The sequence below is a fragment of the Talpa occidentalis genome, unplaced genomic scaffold (genome assembly GCF_014898055.3).
Source record: "Talpa occidentalis isolate TD23 unplaced genomic scaffold, MPIMG_talOcc4v2.1 talOcc4.7, whole genome shotgun sequence".
NCBI lineage: Eukaryota > Metazoa > Chordata > Mammalia > Eulipotyphla > Talpidae > Talpa > Talpa occidentalis.
Window position 1 is genome coordinate 107,115,229 of NW_023605083.1, and position 19,549 is coordinate 107,134,777.

The following is a 19,549-nucleotide window of genomic DNA, read 5'->3' on the forward strand; positions in this document are numbered from 1 at the left end:
TCAGATTTTCAAAAGTCCTTTAAGACAGAGCAAGATTTGATCTAATGCTATATATATCATTCACATTTCTTAAATGCAGTAAGCAAGGCTCTTTTAACCTTTGTAATCCAAAACTGTCTCAAACTGACAGAGCAAACGATAATAAACTATGGTCCATTAATACACTGTTTTCCAATATTTATTAAAAATTAAAAACTTTATTTTAGGATACCACTATTTAGGGAAATGCAAAGCAAAACTACAAGATACCACTACACAACAAGATGTCTGTAATCAAAACACAACAATGGGCTAATATTCACCAATAAAGAGGAATGAAGAACTGATATATACTGCAGCAGCATGTTTTCAAGATTCATCTGAGTAAAGAAAGTTTGTCAAAGACGACCATATGATTCTATTTATAGGAAATGTCTAGAATAGGTAGCCATACAGAAATGGGACAAAGATTAGTATATTAGCTAGCCTATGTCTGGGGGAGGAGGATATAGAGAGAACAGGAATGACAAAGGGTAAAGGATTTATTTGGGGGGTGATGGTGAACTAAAAGTCATTAATGTAGATGTTAAATGGTGAAATGAACGGCATATATTATACCTCAATATTAGAAACTGCTAGGAAAAAGCTGTTAGAAAGGAAATCACTATTTTATTTAACGCAAAGACCTTATATACATAGCAAAGTCGGTTTAACACACTTTTCTAAAGATAGCCCCTATAATCCTTTTTATTCCTCATCTATTTTTTGAAAGTCAGGTGTAATAAGAAAGAATGAAGATAGGAAAAAAAGTTCAGTGTGAATCTTAATGTTAGGTGTTAAATGCCAGTATTATTTTCTCTATAAATGTCAAATATCACTATACTTCTTCTGTCATTTAGAAATTAATGAAAAAATTATTCTTCAGAGTGGATTATTATTCAAGTTGCCACCCATATGTAAAAATAACATAAGCAAAATATATGGCCTACTATTAGTTTCTATAAATTGTGATGAATATTTAACACTACTTTTTAAAAACTTAAAAATTACAAAAATTAAATTCTAGCCAGAATTTGCAAAAGATGAAAATACATTAGAGATGCTACTAACTTCCACTTCTTTCAAGAGGCAAAAAAACAAAAACAAAAACAATTGCTATGCCTGATTTCTCCTTCCTCTGAGGTCAACAGCTTCCTATAAAAGTAAATTCACATTGTTAATACTGATAGTAATTTAACAACGTGAAAGAGATATGACTAAAAATCATCTTCAGTTCATCTCCTATATTTTACCTCAGTTTATCACATTACTTCAACAGTAAGGAAAATTCACTAATGAAGTGCTAGCATCAGAATTTTTTTATTCACAATTGGTGGAACAAAGGCCAAAAAGCATAAAAAATCATAGAATGTAAGAAAATATACAATCCCTGGTATAACACAACTAAAATATAATTAGAAGATCAATGTAAAAATTAATCTTTGTCTCACAGAAAAGTATACTAAAAAGTTGTTGGAAGATAACGATAATTTAGCCACAGGTGTAAAAATAAGAAAATGAAAAAATAAGGTAAGTTAACTCTAAGAAGGAAAAATTGAATAAGGAAAAAAAGAAAATGAGAATGAGAACTTAGTACATGATGTTGTACAATTTACATAATCAATATTATAAACAACAAATGCGGACTTAATACAAAACTGTGATAGAAATGCACTGGGAAAATGTGGAAGGTAGTATGTAAGAAAGCTAAATACTTTTGTAATTGGAAAGTAAAGGTTAAAATCATATTAACTAAGAAACAGTGGGAAAGAATAGTACTTAGAAAAGAGAGATATATACCAGAAATTGTTAAAAAGTGAACTGAGGTAGACTGAGGTAGGTGGGCACAAGAACTGTTGTTTTCATTCTTTCTCATTCTGCTATGGCTATATACACCTATCACTAAGGACTCTAGGCAATGGAAATAAAATGGAGACGGCTTACTTTTCACTAAAAATATTCCTGTAAGTTTTTTTTTTTTTTAAAGATTTATTTATTTATTCATACAGGCACTGGGTATAGTCAGAAGCGCTGGAGGGTGAGAGAATTCACCAGAGCCAGAGCGGGGAGCAGAGCAGGCAGAAGGACCAAGGTACACTGCTGAGGGGAGCAGCGGGCGGCAGGAGAGGTCTGCGCGCCATGTGGCACCCTCCTCCAGTAGCCGGAGAGCAGCTGGGGATTGAACCGGCGCTACAGAGGCTGCGGGCAGCTTCGCAACCCAGCGCTCAACCGCTGCGCCACGGGGAGGCCCCTATTCCTGTAAGTTTTAATGGGTGTGCCAAGAGAACACATTACCTATTTTTTAAATTAAAAATACATATATATTTCACAGGACTAAAAATGCAAAATACAGACCAATTAAAAACAAAAGAAACTAATTCAATTTAAATATAACCCAGGGCCTCCCTGGTGGCTCAAGGGGTTAAGTCTCAACACTGTGAAGCTGCTATCTGCAGCCACTCAAGCACCAGTTTGATCCCAGGCCAGGGAGCAAACCCACATGGTGCAGCAGACCTCTCCTGTCTCGTCTGCTGCTCCCCTCAGCAGTGTATTTCAATCTGCCTGTTCTGCTCCCCACTGTCTCTGGTGAATCCTCTCACCTCCCCTCCACACCCTGTACCCACAAGAAAAAATTTTTGCATCTATGTGTAGTGACAGATGCTAACTAAATTTATTGTGTTGATCATTTCACAATATATACACAAATATAAAATCATTATGTAGTGCACCTAATACATTATGTGTAAATTTTATCAATTTTTTAAAATACGTTTAGGAACAATTCTCTTATCACCTAGTGATAAAAATAAAGAAATAGAAAAAGTCTAGCTCTGTTTTACAACTTTTCTCCCTACATTTTAATCTGAAAATTGAACCTAACTCTACTAGTTAAAGATGACAGTCTTAAAAAACAGTAACTACTATATATGCAAGGTTAACGTAAAAATAGTTCCATTTCTGCTACAAATAGAATTTTATCAGGTAGTTACTCAATAAAATGTAGCTGTATTTTAATATCTATAGACATGGGGAGAGAGGAGGATGATATAATTCAGATACCTTCCCTCTACATTCATCCAATTTTAGCAAATGTTAGTTGATTTTCCTACCATTGAGAATTCTTTTAGGGCCTCCGCTGGTGGCGCAGTGGTTGAGCACTGTGCTGCGAAGCTGCCTGCAGCCTCTGCAGCACCGGTTCGATCCCCAGCCGCCAGCGAGGGTCCCACATGGTGCGACAGACCTCTCCTGCCGTGCCCGCTGCTCCCCTCAGCAGTGTATTTCGTCAAGTCTGCCTGCTCTGTTCCCCGCTCTGTCTCTGATGAATTATCTCACCTTCCCGCGCTTCTGACTGTACCCAGTGCTTGTATAAATAAATCTTTAAAAAAAAAGAGAATTCTTTTATATGAATTTTACAGCTTCCATAGATGACATGTCATAAAGCATGAAAGAATTAAGTGAACTAGCTAGATTTTATCAGCTAAATTTTGGCAATTCTTAACATGCCAGTTATAATTTAAATCATACTTATTTTCACCTTATAATATCAATAAAGAAATATGCTATTGAACATAAATCAAGACTGACTTGAAAAGGATACCAATTATCTTTACCACCTAATACACTTAGTCAGGTCAGTAGTATTAGTCAATATACCAAGGATTCAAATTAAGTGACTACTCACAAGTTTGTTTATTTAAGAGTATCTTTTAGTAGCAGTTTAAGTGAGTAACTTCTTTGACATATGATATACTACTCAGAACATTCATAATTATGGAATATATTTGATGTAATGTTAATTTATAGAAGGTCACTAGTCCCATTATACTTCATGACATGTCAGCTTGTCTTTTTTTTGAACTTTTTTTTTTTTTTTTTAATTTATACAAGAACCAGGGTACAGGCCATATGCGCAGGAGGGTGAGAGGATTCACCAGAGACAGAGCAGGGAACAGAACTGACAGACTGACGAAATACACTGCTGAGGGGAGCAGCGGTTGAGACAGGAGAGGTCTGCCTTGCCACGTGGGACCTTCGCCAGCCGGGCGGGGTCCAACCTGTGCTGCAGAGGCTAGGACAGCTTCACTGGGCTGTGCTCAACTGCCTGTGCCACCAGGGGAGGCCCTCAGCTTGTCTATATTAACTCTGTTTTTCAACAGTTTATGAAGCTGTTTAAAAATCGCTCTGGGATAAAACATAGCAGTAAAGAAACAGCAAGACAATCATGCATTTTTTAAAAGTTTATATGAAATTTTACAAGAAAATAGTAATATAATCTTAGTCTGTTTTATCTTCATCAAATAAACCTTTGGAATCTTTTTTTGTCAATTCTTACAAAGAATCACTGAAACAATAACATTTAGGAACTAGTGTGACTACTAAACTATAAACAAAAAGGCAGTTAAGATAAAGACTAGTACTATTTTACAGATTTAGTTACAGAGAAAGATTTCAAATGAGTGCTTAGTGTTCTTCTGTCAGATATAATGTTAAAACCAGGTTTTATTGGGCCTCCCTGGTGGGGCAAGGGGCTAAGCACAGAACTATGAAGCTATCCATGGCCTCTGCAGCACAAGTTCAATCCCCGACCAGACAGGGAGCTGCCCACATGGTGCAGCGGACCTCTCCCTTAGCAGTGTGTTTCAGTCAGTCTACCTGTTCTGCTCCCCACTCTGCCTCTAGTGAATCCTCTCACCCTCCCCACCCCTGCCATACCTCTGGCCTGTACCCCAGAGTTCTTGTATACATAAATAAATAAATCCTTAAAAAAAAAACTAAACACAGGTTTTAATGTGACATAAAAATTTAGTTGCTTTTCTCTGGTGATATAAACACATTATTTATTTTAATATATTGCAACAGTCAATGATCAGAAACATCAAGAGCTCACAATCAATAACCAAAATTGTAAAAAGTAGTTACCCATGATGCTAGTAAATCCAACATAAAGTAATCAACAATACAGATCAACTAACAGCAAACAATAAAATACAAACCACTGTGCTAGTCTCCTACTAGACTACCTAGTAAATTTATTTCCCTACTCCAAAGGAGTATCTAAATGCAACATGAATACATTAGCACAAATTTAAGAACAAAAATGTAAAATACCATCTTAATCAGCTCTTTGTTTCTACATGTTGATCACTGTATCTGACTAGGTCCTAAGATTGCTTTCATTTAAAATGTACATTTTCCACTCATTTGGAACAAGTTAACTGTTGAAAGATTACAAAGTTAGTAAAGCTAATTGACTTCAGGAGCATGGTTTTCCTGATGATCTTCTTGGTCATTCTTGTAATAGGATTTTCAGAATAATATATTTACTTCTTTAAAAACATTAATACATCAAAAACATACTAGATTGATAGTACATGCACAACATTCTGGGCGTATTTTTAAAAAGGGACAAAGTCTACCGATCAAGACTCATAACTTAGTTGAGAGGCAATATTTCCACAAACAATCGGTGAGCAGGCCATTAAAATATTGGCTAAATTGTGCAGAGGCAAGTTTTAATGCCTATAAAAGCAAAAAGAAGGGAAAACATAGGCTAAAATTGTCAGAGGCAGCTTTATGTGGGAAGGTGAACTTTTGTTCTAAAAATATATAACTACTCTCCTCTAGAAAATAATTTAGAAATTTGGTGCTCCCTCAATTAATATATTAAGAACTACAGCCAATAAATAAATAACTTTTTAAAATAAAGGACTAAAGCCAATGTCTTTATAAGTTTATCATCCTTTTAAGATTCCAAAAACACCTTTCCTTGCACTTCAATATCTGCTTTAATTCTGTTATAAAGAAAAACATTGATTAGGGAATAAATTCTCTTCCCACGCATAATGGGCAACTTAAGTGGTTCCTATGCCCTTTTTTATAGAAATACTGACAGTAAAAGAAAGCCATTGTGCTTCAAAATACAATTTTTAAAAATCTGGCCTAGACTAGTTGATGCTCTTTACCCAGATTTCACGAGGCCCAAACTTTGCAAAGGATTTTAAGAAAGCATTTACAAGGATGATTACTTCCTTAGCTTTACAACTAGTGGACTGATTCATAATTTCCATTATTTAACTTGATTTCTTTGAAACTGTAAAATACAGATTTCCATTCTGAATCTACCCAGCCACTAAAACTAAATTCAAGTTTCTGCACAGCAAAAGAGACAATAACAAAAACAAAGAGAAACCCCACCAACTGGGAGAACATTTTTGCACCCAACACTAATGATAAAGGACTGATCACAAAAATCTGCAAAGAGCTGATGAGACTAAGCAACAACAAAGAAAATAATCCAGTCAAAAAATGGGCAGAAGAGCTAAAAAGAAACTTCTCTGAAGAGGAAATGAAAATGGCCAACAGACATATGAAAAAATGTTCAACATCACTTGTAATCAGGGAAATGCAAATCAAAACTACCATGAGATACCATCTCACACCAGTGAGAATGGCACATATTAAAAAAACTAGCAACAACAAATGTTGGCGAGGATGTGGAGAAAAAGGAACTCTTGTGCACTGTTGGTGGGAGTGCAAACTGGTCCAACCACTATGGAGAGCTGTGTGGAGATTTCTGGACCTACTAAACATAGAGCTTCCATATGATCCAGCAATTCCACTCCTAGGTATTTACCCAAAGGACACAGAAACATCAATTCCAAAGAGCACCTGCACTCCTATGTTTATAGCAGCACTGTTTACAATAGCTAAGCTTTGGAAACAACCCAAATGCCCAAAAATAGATGACTGGATCAAGAAGATGTGGTACATATATACCATGGAATATTACTCAGCATTCAAAAAAGATAAACACATGCAATTTGCAGCAACATGGATGGCACTGGAAGGGATCATGCTCAGCGAAATAAGCCAAAAAGAAAAAGAAAAATACCGGATGGATGGTCTCACTCATAGCAGGAATCTAGAAAACTTAAATAAGGGACCAGGAAAATGAATATAAGAAAGTGAAAATCAAAATCAACAAAAAAACTATGAACCAGAGACACTTTTTGGGGGGTGGGGGGCGGGAGGGGAAGGATTGGGGCCAGAATGGGGCGTTTGCAATTGTATGGGGGAATATAAAAATAAAATTTAATATTTAAAAAAATAAAAAAAAAAAAACTAAATTCAAGTTTCAAAACGATCAGCCCAGATCTATACTCCCATTTTATTTAACATGTACCATTTCTCCTTTAGCAAATTAACTTTGTACTGGTCAGGTATGAATTATAAACAAAGGTTCTCACCCTTTCCCAAATACAAAAGCTGATTAAGTCTACCTACGGACCTGTCTATCTTGGAGAGATGCCTGAAATAAGCCACAGATTCATTGTATATGAATGTTGAAACTGTTTCAGAATTGAACTTAATGGGGTTTACTCATCCTTTGAGATTATTATATAAGAAACTATAAAGACTTCCTTTCTTAATACCAGAGACTAATCAAAATAGAAGTACTTAGTTCCTTATAATATTATAAAACTTACACATTTTATATATATTTATATACATATATACATACACGAATGCCACACGTGAAAAGTATCCTTCTTGACTTAAAATAAGAATAAGGTCAATAAATAAGAGGGCAAAAAAAGGTCATCATCATCATCATCATCATCATCATCATCATCACTAAACACATTTATAAAATTTCTATTTGTGTTTAATAATGTACTAGTTAACTACACTGAAACTATCATTGCAGATTTTATAATTTAAAATTAAGATCATATTTGTAAAACAATTACTTTAATTATTCTAGCCAGTGATGACTTTTAACAGTACGAGGAATAGAGCAACAGTTTTGGGTGAAACGCAATTAATGAAATATTCACATAAAAATGATGCTCTGAAGAGTTTCATTTCCATCTTAGGGATAGAACGCCTCAAATGAGGCTTTTGTTAAAGGCTCCTAACTTAAAAATGAGAACAAGTTAGATAAACTATCAGATAACATTTCTTGAGCACATCAAGATTGTTGAGATCATAAGGTAAGTAGTATGACATCCCTGGCAGGGCAGATTTCTACCAAAAACTGGAGGAATACATAGATTGCATCTCCAGTAGCAGAACAAAGGAGGCAGATCCAGGTGCTAAATAAGGGAGCATTAAAAAAAAAAATCAACTAAAATTTTAATAAAGTGTACTAAGCTATTTTCTGACTTAAAGATTTGACTAGTCTTACCACTTCATATAGAATCACAAAATATGTGATCTTGTATGTTTGGTTTCTTTGACTTAATATGTCTTCAAGATTCTTCCATACAAATATGAGGAGAAAAATGCCTTTTATTAACAAATAACACTCTATTGTATTATGTATGTCTACACTTTGTACAACTGGTAGACAATTGACTTGTAAGCTGAAAACTATAAAACACCATTGAAAGAAACATCCTTTAAAACCTATATAAATGAAAAGACATTCTGATTTCATGAGTCAGAAGACTTAAATACTGGTAAAATGGCAATTCTCTCCAAATTAATCTACAGATTCAATGCAATCCCTATCAAAATCCTAGCTTCATTTTGCAGAAATGGAAAAGCTGATCATAAAACTTCGATGGATACTTAAGAATCCCAGAATAAACATTACAACGTGAAAAAAAAAAAATCACATTTTCCAATTCCAAAACTTGCTACAAAGCTAGAGTAATCAAAACAATGTGAAATTGATACGAGGGGCAGACACAGTAATCAAAAGAATAGAAGTAAGAATCCAGAAAAAAATCTTATGCTTAGGATCAACAAGATTGTAAGATAGTTCAATGGGAAAAGAGCAATTTTTCAACAAATGGTGCTAGAACAATTGGCGATCCATTTACAAAAGAATTAAGTTGGATACCTCAAACTGGTGATACAGAAAAATTAACACAAAATGGATAGACATAAATGTAAGAGCTAAAACTTTTAGAAGAAAATAGAAGAGTAAATTTTTGTGATCTTGTGTTAGGCAATGGTTTCTCCACTACAACACAAAAACACAAGTAATAAAAAGAAAAACAGCTTAATTGGACTTCATCAAAATTGAAAAGTTTTGTGCTTCAGTGGGCACCATCAAAAGAGTAAAAAGATAGCTTACAAAATGGGAGACTATATTTGCAAATTATCTTCTAAGAAACTTACATCTAGAATATATAAAGAACTCTTAGAACTCAAGAATAAAAAGCTAAAAACCCAATTTAAAAAAAAGCACACAGACCTGAATGGATATCTATTTGTAAGTGTACAGATGTATACATGTAGGCCTTTATCTGTGTAAAAGATTATATGTGATCCAAACAGATGAGTTAGATATTCTGACTTAAGTTTTTCCAGCACGAGGAATTACACTGAGGCTGATAGTTTTGACTTTAAGATAGGAGCTGAGAGTCGAAAAGCAAAAATAATAAAAAATTAATTAATTAAAAAAAGAAAGGAGGGGAGAAAAAGGGCTGAAGTCAGTATAGATAAATCTGAATTTGGAAGTATGTTGTACTAATTAATTACTAAGGACTCCATTTAAGCTCCTCTTGTAACTGGCAGCTTACACAATTTCATTACCACTAAATGGAAAATTCTAAATTCCAAAATTTTATATTGTAATCACACTTAAGGCAAAAAGTTTAAAAGAAAATATGAAGAGGAATCCATTCTGAAACAGAGAACCCAACAGTATCAGAAAAAAATGCTGTCGTAAATCTAAAATGGCAGAACAAGACTACATAATTTTATACCAGAATGCAAACATATAAAAGAAATAGGGGCCTCCCTGGTGGCGCAGGGGTTAAAGACACAGAGGTATCAAGCTATCAGCAGCCACTGCAACATGAGTTAGATCCCCAGCCAGGGAGCTATCCACATGGTGCAGCAGACCTCTACTGTCTCATCCGATGCTCCCCTCAGCAGTATATTTTAGTAGATCCGCCTGTTCTGCTTTCCACTCTGTCTATGGTGAATTCTCTCACTCCCCATACCTCTGGCCTACACCCGGATTCTTGTATGCATAAATAAATCCCTAAAGAAAATAAATAAAAGAAATTGTTAGAAATGAGAGGAGGCCAGTCCTAGGTTTCGGCACAAGAATGTTAGAAAAGAGAGGAGGTCAAGAGTATCAGACTGAAGCGGACTTTATTGAAAGTCCATAAGGTGACAACTCTCTGCAGGCAAAAAGTCATGCCCCAAAATGGGAGTGCGGGTCTTTTCAGGGTTAGGCTACTGCTGGAATTTTTGGTGTATGTGTGGGGGTCTCTTCTGCCGGATGGGGTCTGCTGGAGTTATTTATGCCAGGGGCAGGTCTGCTGGAATTGTTTACTATTGTCAGCTTTATCTCTGATTCTGCTTATCTCAGATTCCCTGGTGCCTGGTTGTGAGGGTTTTGAGAGAGGCCTGTGTGTGCCCTCTTCAGAAATAATGCAATATATAGCCCCACTATTGAAAGATTAAAACAAAAGCAAATATAATTTCAATGCTATGTAAACCACAAGGCTGAAAAGTACATAATACAGATTAGAAATAGAAACTTACTAATTAGGAATGATGAATTAAGGTTCTATGTAATATATATCAAGCTTAAAATTCCTATCATAATTTTCATTTTTATTAATTTTATTCCCATTTAGAATGACAAAATGCACATGTATGTGTGTGCAATGCATATAGGTATATATGTGTGTATGTTTATACACATATATAATATAAATATACACATACATATATGCATTTTATACACACACACATATACCTACAAAACAGTAAACTTAGTAGTTTTAGAAAGAGAATATTTGTATCAACTTAACACATTCTATCTCTAGCTAAAATTTTTAGGAGGATTTTAAATCAGCCTTTATAAGTATCAATATGCTCAGGTTTCATTTGCAACATTTCATTTTACAGAATTAGGTTTTACTTGCTATCTAAAAAGGTTCTCCTTCACCCAAAATTCATAAAACATACTCCCAACATAAAAAGTGTATGTCAGAGTAATGAAGTTCATGAGACTAAAAAGCCAGTCATACAAATGGCCCCATGGTTGTTATAATGAGCAGCTGTTAAAGTTCAGGAAGTACAAAGGAAGCAGACTTACAGTTATGCAGTATTTCCAGTTGCCCTATAAGAACACAGGGATATGGACATCTAAAACAAGACCTGTTTGCTGGAAAAACGGGATTGCTATACACAAAAGAATGAAACTAGACTACTATCTCACACCATACACAAAAACCAACTCAAAATGGATGAAAGACTTGAATATAAGACCTGAAGCCATAAAATACAGAAAAAAACATAGGCACAACACTCTGTAACACACATCTCAGAAAAACATCTTTAAAGCCTTATCCCGAGAAGCAAAGAAAATGAAGGAAAAGATAAACAGCTGAGACAATAGCAAACTGAAAGGCTTTTGTATAGAAAAATAGATAATAACCAAAATGAAGAGAAAACCCTCAGACTGGGAGGAAATATTTGTACTCCATACAACTAGTAAGGGACTGATAACAAAGATCTACAAAAAGTTTACACAACTCAACAAAAACAAACAACCCAGTCAAAAAATGGGCAGAAGAACTAAAAAGACACTTCTCCAAAGAGAAAATGCAAATGACCAACAGGTATATGAAAATAAGGCTCAATATCACTTATATCAGAGAAATGCAAATCAAAACTACAATGAGATACCACCTCACCAGTGAGAATGGCCCATATTAAAAAAATCAGCAACAACAAATGCTGGAGGGGATGTGGAAAAAGAAGAACTCTCTTACACAGCTGGTGGGAATGCAAACTTGTCCAACCACTATGGAAAGCTGTGTGGACGTTCCTCAAATTACTAAAAATGGATCCACCATATGACCCAGTGATTACACTCCTCGGAATCTACCCAAAGGACACAAAAACATTAATTCAAAAGGAAACCTATACTCCTGTGTTTACTGCAGCAACTATTCACAATAGCTAAGGTATGCAAACAACCTAAATGCACAAACACAGGTGACTGGATCAAGAAGATGTGGTATGTATACACAATGGAATACTATTCAGCAATCAAAAAAGATAAACTCACGCCATTCACAGAAACATGGATGGAGTTGGAAGGGATTATGCTCGGTGAGATAAATCACAAGGAAAAAGAACAATATTGAATGGTTTCACTTATAGGAGGAATATAGGGAAACCAAAACAAAGGGTCAAAAAAAAAAAAAAAAGACAGAACTTGCAGGCAAATTATAGATCTGAGGCACACAGCAGAGAAGGGGGAGGAGAAAGAGGGATCAAAACAGGGAAGGGAAGAACACAAGGGACTATGGTCACAGTACACGGGTGATGCGGTGGTGGGTGACTAATGGGGACTACACCTGAGGGGATAAATCAAATATTGTACAAAAATGAACAACAATGTAAGAAAATAAAAAAAAATTCAGACAATAAAAAAAAGAAGAAAAAAAATTTTAATTAAAAAATAATAAAACAAGACCTGTTTATCTATTCAGCAAGAAAAATAATTGTGGGGAAGATTAAATCTTTTAAGCCCAGTCGGCGCCACAAGAATTCAGGCTGATGGATAACTATTTCAAAAGAAAACCCAGAACATAAAGATTACCTCAGCAACTTTTGGAGGTACTCCATCCCCAAGCACGTCCCTGATGAAGCAGTGCTGGCCCATGTAATATGACAGTCCACAGGTCCTCTTGAAGGCATCTTTCAATCGTTTTAGTTCTACATCTGTAACTAAAGTTCAGAAAAAGAAGTTGGGTAAGAAGCCAGAAGAGAAATCTCTCAAAAATCTTTATTTTTTTAAATCTTGTTTTTAATAAAACTCATGTTACTTTTTTACAGGTAAGTTAAAAAAAAAAAAAAATATATATATATATATATATATATATAAAGTTGTTCATAATTCTAATGTTTTCAAATCCACTCTGGAAAATAAATATGAAAACTCTTGACCCACTATCTTCAAACAGCAGAGCATTAAATTATGCACACGAATTTTAAGCAGGGGCAAGGAAGAGGTGGAAAATATTTCAAATTTGCAGGTAAGTTAAGTAACATTAGATTCTGACACTAAAATGGTTTCAGCAGTAATGCACTCAGTTCCTCCTGGATAAGTATATTTGTACTCATTTAGCACATTATCGATTGGTGTGGATAGCCCCCAAGTTTCGCTTAGATTTTGTCATTATTTATAAAGAGAATAAGCAACCTAAAAATTTTCTACAGGAAGAGAAAAATAAATACCCTATATTATTATGTGATCAGTACAATGATGAGACATAGAAATTGTGCCTTTAGGGCCTCCCCTGGTGGCGCAGCAGCTGAGCACTGGGCTGCGAAGCTGCCCGCAGCCTCTGCAGCGCCAGCTCGATCCCCGACCTCTGGCGAGGGTCCCACATGGCGCACAGACCTCTCCTGCCACCCGCTGCTCCCCTCAGTAGTGTATTTCGTTACACTGCCTGTTCTGTTCCCCGCTCTGGCTCTGGTGAATTCTCTCACCCTCCCGCACTTCTGACTGTACCCAGTGCTTGTATAAATAAATAAATAAATAAATAAATAAATAAATAAATAAATAAATAAATAAATAAATAAATAAATATTTTAAAAAAAAGGAAAGAAAGAAAAAAGAAATTGTGCCTTTAGCCCATGCTGCCAGAAAGACTTCTGGACAGAAAGAAAATGATTACATAAAAATTTAAAGGCTAATTCAAGCAAAAGGGACAAGGGCATGCCAGGCAAAGATAATTTGTTTTCAAAGCACAATGATGTATAGAGCTTATAGAGAACTTATGTTACTAAAATAAAATAAATAAGACAGGTAACAATAAATGACAAACTAAAAAGGTATTCATAAACACTGATCAAGTCATAGTCATTCTGTTCTGCAGAAATAAGGTCATATAAATTCAGATACAAACTCCAAACAAATAGGAAGCAGGACATATTGATAAAATTAAGATAGTTCACCCTACATTGTAGATGCTCAAAACAGAGTATTAGACACTAAGATACTGCCACAGATCCATATGTACTGAAAATAAAGTATTTTTATTGATTCAAAAGAAACAGACTAAAAACTAGTTTAATCTGTAGACATGAAATACATAAAGTGTCTATTATGCAGATAAAATTGAGCATTTAAAAACAAAAATTTAGGCAAGCCAGAAAATACAGACTCAAGCCTGGCAAATTTGTTGAAGTAAGAAAACGTAGTATCAGTGAGGAGTGGTAACTGACCTAAGCATACCAAAAAAGTTTAATCTAAGCACCAGCAGTTAAAAGATGTGAACAAGAAGCAAACTAATTTACTCTGTCCAGAGACCCAAGAAGGCTTAGGAATTGATGCTACCAATGACCATGAAAGGCAGGGTTTTGATAAAAGATGGGACTAAATTTGACTAAAGAAAGTCAGATTGGTTGAAATTCTGTTTAAGAGGCGTGCAGTCAGGCACCAATCTACCACCTACATATATAACTACCACTTTCACACCAACTTTTTAGATGTAGGTAAAGAAAAAAAAATCAGAGATACATTCTTTGGAGAAAGTGAGACAGAAAGGCTCTATACATGCAAACACCAGATTTAGCTGAGAGTTACAGGAGGGATAATGAAGTATGAAAAAAGGTGAGGATTTAGTCAGAATTTTACATCTAGCAGCCTTCCCTTGACATACATATCACTTAAGCAGAATGAGGATTCTTCATTGAAGAAAGTAAATGGTCCCAGAACTGCTACTGATATGGCTGAGAGGAGGTGGGATTTCATTCTCTCTATAGAAATGGCTGGGTTCCAAACTAATAACCCAAAAGGAAAATCCACAAGACAAGAAGTGATATAATTCAACACATAAATCTTATAATCAACCTTTTAATGCATCATTCTTAAAAATAAATGGATGTTAGGTAGTTCTTATAATGCTAAATGTATATTTACCCTATGACATGGTAATTCCATTCCTTGTTATTTGCCTAAAAGTAATCAATGTACATGAGCGCTTGTAGCCAAAATAATAAAAACCACCACCTCTTTGTCTATGAATAGGTGAATAAATAACTGTGGTATACCCTTACAATGGAATACTATTCTGCAATAAAACTGAAGAAACTGCTTCATGCAACAACCCTAAAACTACATTAAGCAAAAGAAGTCAGACACCAAAGAATATTCACTGTATGAGTGCATTACATGAAAGTCTTAGAAGCAAAACTAGCTGTTTTGACATATAGTGGAGAGAGGAGCATATGATTGATGCATAGTGGAGAGAGGGGGTGTATGGGTGGAACTGCATGAAACAGAGACTGCAAAGAGGCAGTAGTGATGGAAATATTTTATGTATTCGTGTAACCACAAATTCATACATTTGTCAAAATTTATTAAGCTGAATAATTAAAATCTATGCATTCTGTATATGTAAATTATATAACAGAGTAGACTTTTGAAAAAATGAATGAACAGGCAAGGATCTGCATATATGGAGAAAGATTCCAACAAGAAAGGTACCAAAACAAACAAATGGGAAGGGTGAGCAGAAATGATTAAGAAAAAATATTAAAATCTCCAAATATTCTTAGGAGGAAAAAAAGAAAATCATGTTCAAATAGAAAGAATATTAAAAAATCTAATAGAATATTAAAAAGTCTCATTTCCAGGCAAATGACAAGACAATGTCCTACAATAAAATCAGGAAGTAAACAAAGGAAAGAAAAGTGAAACACTGACTCTAAGATGAGAGAGGTGAAAGGAACTACCACGATAATTACAATATAACATTCCAGAAAGACATTTGGATAGCAGGCCTAGAAAATAAGACTAGAAAGGAAGGGCTTAGAAAGGAAGGGCTCCATGGGCCTCCCTGGTGGCGCAAGAGGTTAAGACACAACCTATGAAGCTGTCCCCAGCCTCTGCAGCATGAGTTCGAGATCCCAGGCCTGCCAGGGAGCAACCCACATGGTGCAGCAGACCTCTCCTGACTCGCCTGCTGCTCCCCACAGCAGTGAACTTCGGTCAATCTGCCAGTTCTGCTCCCCACTCTGGGGAGCTCCCCACTCTGCATCCCCCCACTCTGCATCCCCCCACGCCTCTGGCCTATACCCCAGCTCTTGTATGTATAAATAAATAATCTTAAAAAAAAAAAAAGAAAAAGAAATGAAGGGCTCCTGCATAATAAAGGAGATTGGAATGGAAACCAAGTGTATGTCTGACCACAGTGGGAATAGTTTTAAGAGGTATTTCACCTTCAAAAAAATAAAACTCAAGGACAGGATTTACTTTAGGTTTTTCTTAACCTAAGGAAGATGAGAAGCATTTCAAAGTACACCTTTAATAGTCTATCATGAGAATTAAGAAACCAACAGGGGGAAAAAAAAACCAACCAGATCACATTGAAAACTACAGGCCCAGAACCATAAACTTTTTCAAACAGAATATACAAACAGAAGACAACAAGGGAGCACCAAAGGCAAAGAACCAAGGAAGATTTTTTTTTTTCTCATGTCAAAACAGATTTTCAAGGGAATTTAAAACAACTCTCATATAATAAAAAGTCTTGAGGATTTCATCTTTGTTTTTCAAATATTCAGCTGGTGAGAATTAACAAATCACAATCAAATGTCAAGATCTGGTAAGAAAAAGAAATTGTTGATTTACCACCAAAAAAGTAAAAACATTTAGTCAAAGAGCAGATACTCAAACAGAGAGAAAACAAAGATTACAGTGTTCACCACTGAAACAGAATCCTCCTCAGATCTTCAGTAAGATCATCTTGAAATGCAAAAAAACAAAAGGTATTAAGCCCTTTCTTATATGATGACGACTGTGTAGGCAATAGTGAACATAAAACTATAAAGATGTCAAGCTTTGCCTTTGGGAAATTCACACCACGAGACACACTTAGATAAGAAAAAACAGTTGTGCGCAGAGGAAGAACACCTTAAAAGGGGGAAGAAAGAGAATTCAAACTACATTGCACACAGCTACTTCTAGTGATTATTTGCATATAGACTATCTATAAAGATCTTATTGAGAATTTCTCTTATAGCATGACATTCTAAAGGCCCACTAGACCTATCAATAAATGTAATATAGCAACTTATTAACATAAACAACCTATTCACCAGTAACACTGTTTTTTTTTTAAAAGATTTATTTATTTATTCATAGAAAAACTGGGGTATAGGCCAGCGGTGGGGGGAAGGGGAGATTCACTAGAGACAGAGTAGGGGCAGAACAGGCAGATCTACTGAAATACACTGCTAAGAGGAGCAACAGGTGAGTCAGGAGAGGTCTGCTGTGCCATGTGGGTTAGCTCCCTGGCTATGGATGGAACTCGTGCTGCAGTGGCTGTGGGTAACTTCACAGAACTGAGACTTAACTCCTTGTGCCATCAGGGAGGTCCTACATTGTTTTTAAGAGAAAACTGTAGTGTACTGCAGATTTACAGGTTATATTAATTGACTGTGACTGACTGGACTAAATGTAAGTATTTCTCCCCAAAATTCATTTGTTGAAGACCTAACAACCACCAATGTGGTTGTATTTGGAGTTAAGAGGTAATTATTGTTAAATGACAATATAAGAATGGAGCAGATGGATTAGTGTCCACATAAGCAGAAACACCAGAGAGCTTGCATAGCTCTCACTCCATCCTCCAGGAGAAAGGTCATTTGAGAATCCAGAGAGAAGGTAACAATCTGCAAGTCAAGAAGAGTCTCTACCGGAAACCAAACCCTGCCAGAACCTTGATCTTGGACTTTCCAGCCACCAGTACTGTGAGGAAACAAATTTTTGTTGTTGAAGCCACCAGTTTACCAAATTTGTTATGGCAGCCCAAACAGATTAATACAGGATATACAGTATTGAGAAATGGGATGCTGCTAACAACAAATAATAAAGTACAGAAGCAGCTTTGGAACTAGGAAATGGTTAGAGGCTAAGGAGTCTTGAAGTTTACTTAGAAAAGATCTAGACTGCTGTAAAGGTAGAAATATAAACATCAAAGGTGATAACTGGTGAGAGCTCACAAAGAAAAGATCTGCAGAGAAAGTTGTTATCATCTTAAGGACTGTATTATGAACCAAATATGGGTTAGGAATATGAATTTTTTGGGGTATAGTATTTGCACAGGTATGAATGCTAAAGATCATTCTGGTGAGGTCTCAGACATAAATAAAGAAGATGTTTAAGATAACACCTTATTCCTGTGAGAATGACCTTTTCTCAAAAAGAATGGGAACAACAAATGTTGGTAAGAATAAGGAGAAAAGGAAACATTCATTCACTGTTGGTGGGAATGTAATTTGATGCAACCTCTATGAAAAAGTGTGGAGAAACCTTGGAGAAATAAAAATGGGAATACCATTCGATCCGGCAATACCACTGCTAGACAGTTACCCAAGGAATATGATGATTTTAATATGAAAAGACTTATGAACGTCTATGTTCACAGCAGCACTATCCACAATAGCCAAGTCATAGAAATAAACTAAGTGCCCAATGACAGATGACTGGATAAAGAATTATGGAATACATACTCAGTGGAAAACTACTCAGCTATTAAAAACAAGATATAGTGCCTTTTGAGACAAAATGGATGGATTCTGAGGTGATCATGCAAAGTGAAATAAGTCAGTAAGTGAAAAACAGATACCAGTGGTTTCATTTATTTGTGGAATATAAATAACCAAAGAACACATACTGGCAAAGCACAGCTAAAATGATTCTTAGACTCTGTGAAAAATATACTGGTAACGAGAGGGAATGGGGGAAGGATGGGGAGAGAGGAAGAAAAGGGACAGAACATTGGCACGGGAGTTCTGGTGAGGGTGAGTGAAGCATGTGCACAGACGGAGGTGTAAAAATGTACCTCCACATGTAAATGACAGACATATAATTTTTTAAAACCTGAATTCACCCACACTCTAAGCCCTAACATCTAACCCTAAACCTTAGTCTGAATTTACCAATACTCACCCCTACCCTTAAGCCTAACTAAACTCTAACAGATAACCCTATAGCTAAATGGAGGGGAGGGGTAGGGAGTAGGGAAATGAGGCACATGTTATTGGAAACTCTAAGAAGGGCAATCCTTGTCATAGAGTGGTAAAGAATTTAGTTGAATTGTGTCCATGTTTTAGTGTTTTGTAGAAGATAATTTTTGAGTGAAAAAATTAGATATTTAATGAGATTTCTAAAAGTTGTTAAAGATGGTTTTTTATCTTACCACTTACAGTAAAATGCCAGAGGAAAGAAAGAAATTGAAGGAATTGTTAAGCAAAAAGATCCAGGACTTGAAGATCCAGAAAATTTTCAGTCCATCCACATTGCTAGAAATGATAAAGCTTGTTCTGAAGTGAACACAAAGGGTATGGCTAAACAACCATTTAATAAGGAGAATAGCATGGGTGTGAACCACAAATGTAATCAGTCATCTCAGCACAAACCAGGAATAAAGAGGGTTATACAGCAAAAATACCACCAGCTGCAACTAAAGGAAACAGAAAAAAACTGGAAAGAATGAAATAAAGCTGTCAGACTTCTGGGGTTCTACAGAACCCC

General features: G+C 35.6%; 1 protein-coding gene across 1 annotated transcript in view; it reads right to left on the reverse strand.

Moving 5' to 3' along the window:
* The window catches only part of USP32 (ubiquitin specific peptidase 32), a 149,581-nt gene that overhangs the window by 100,962 nt on the left and 29,070 nt on the right, over window positions 1-19,549 (reverse strand). Inside the window, exon 2 of the mRNA XM_037494936.2 lies at window positions 12,602-12,729. Coding sequence (XP_037350833.1) covers window positions 12,602-12,729 — 128 coding nt within the window. The remainder of the gene's footprint in view (window positions 1-12,601; window positions 12,730-19,549) is intronic.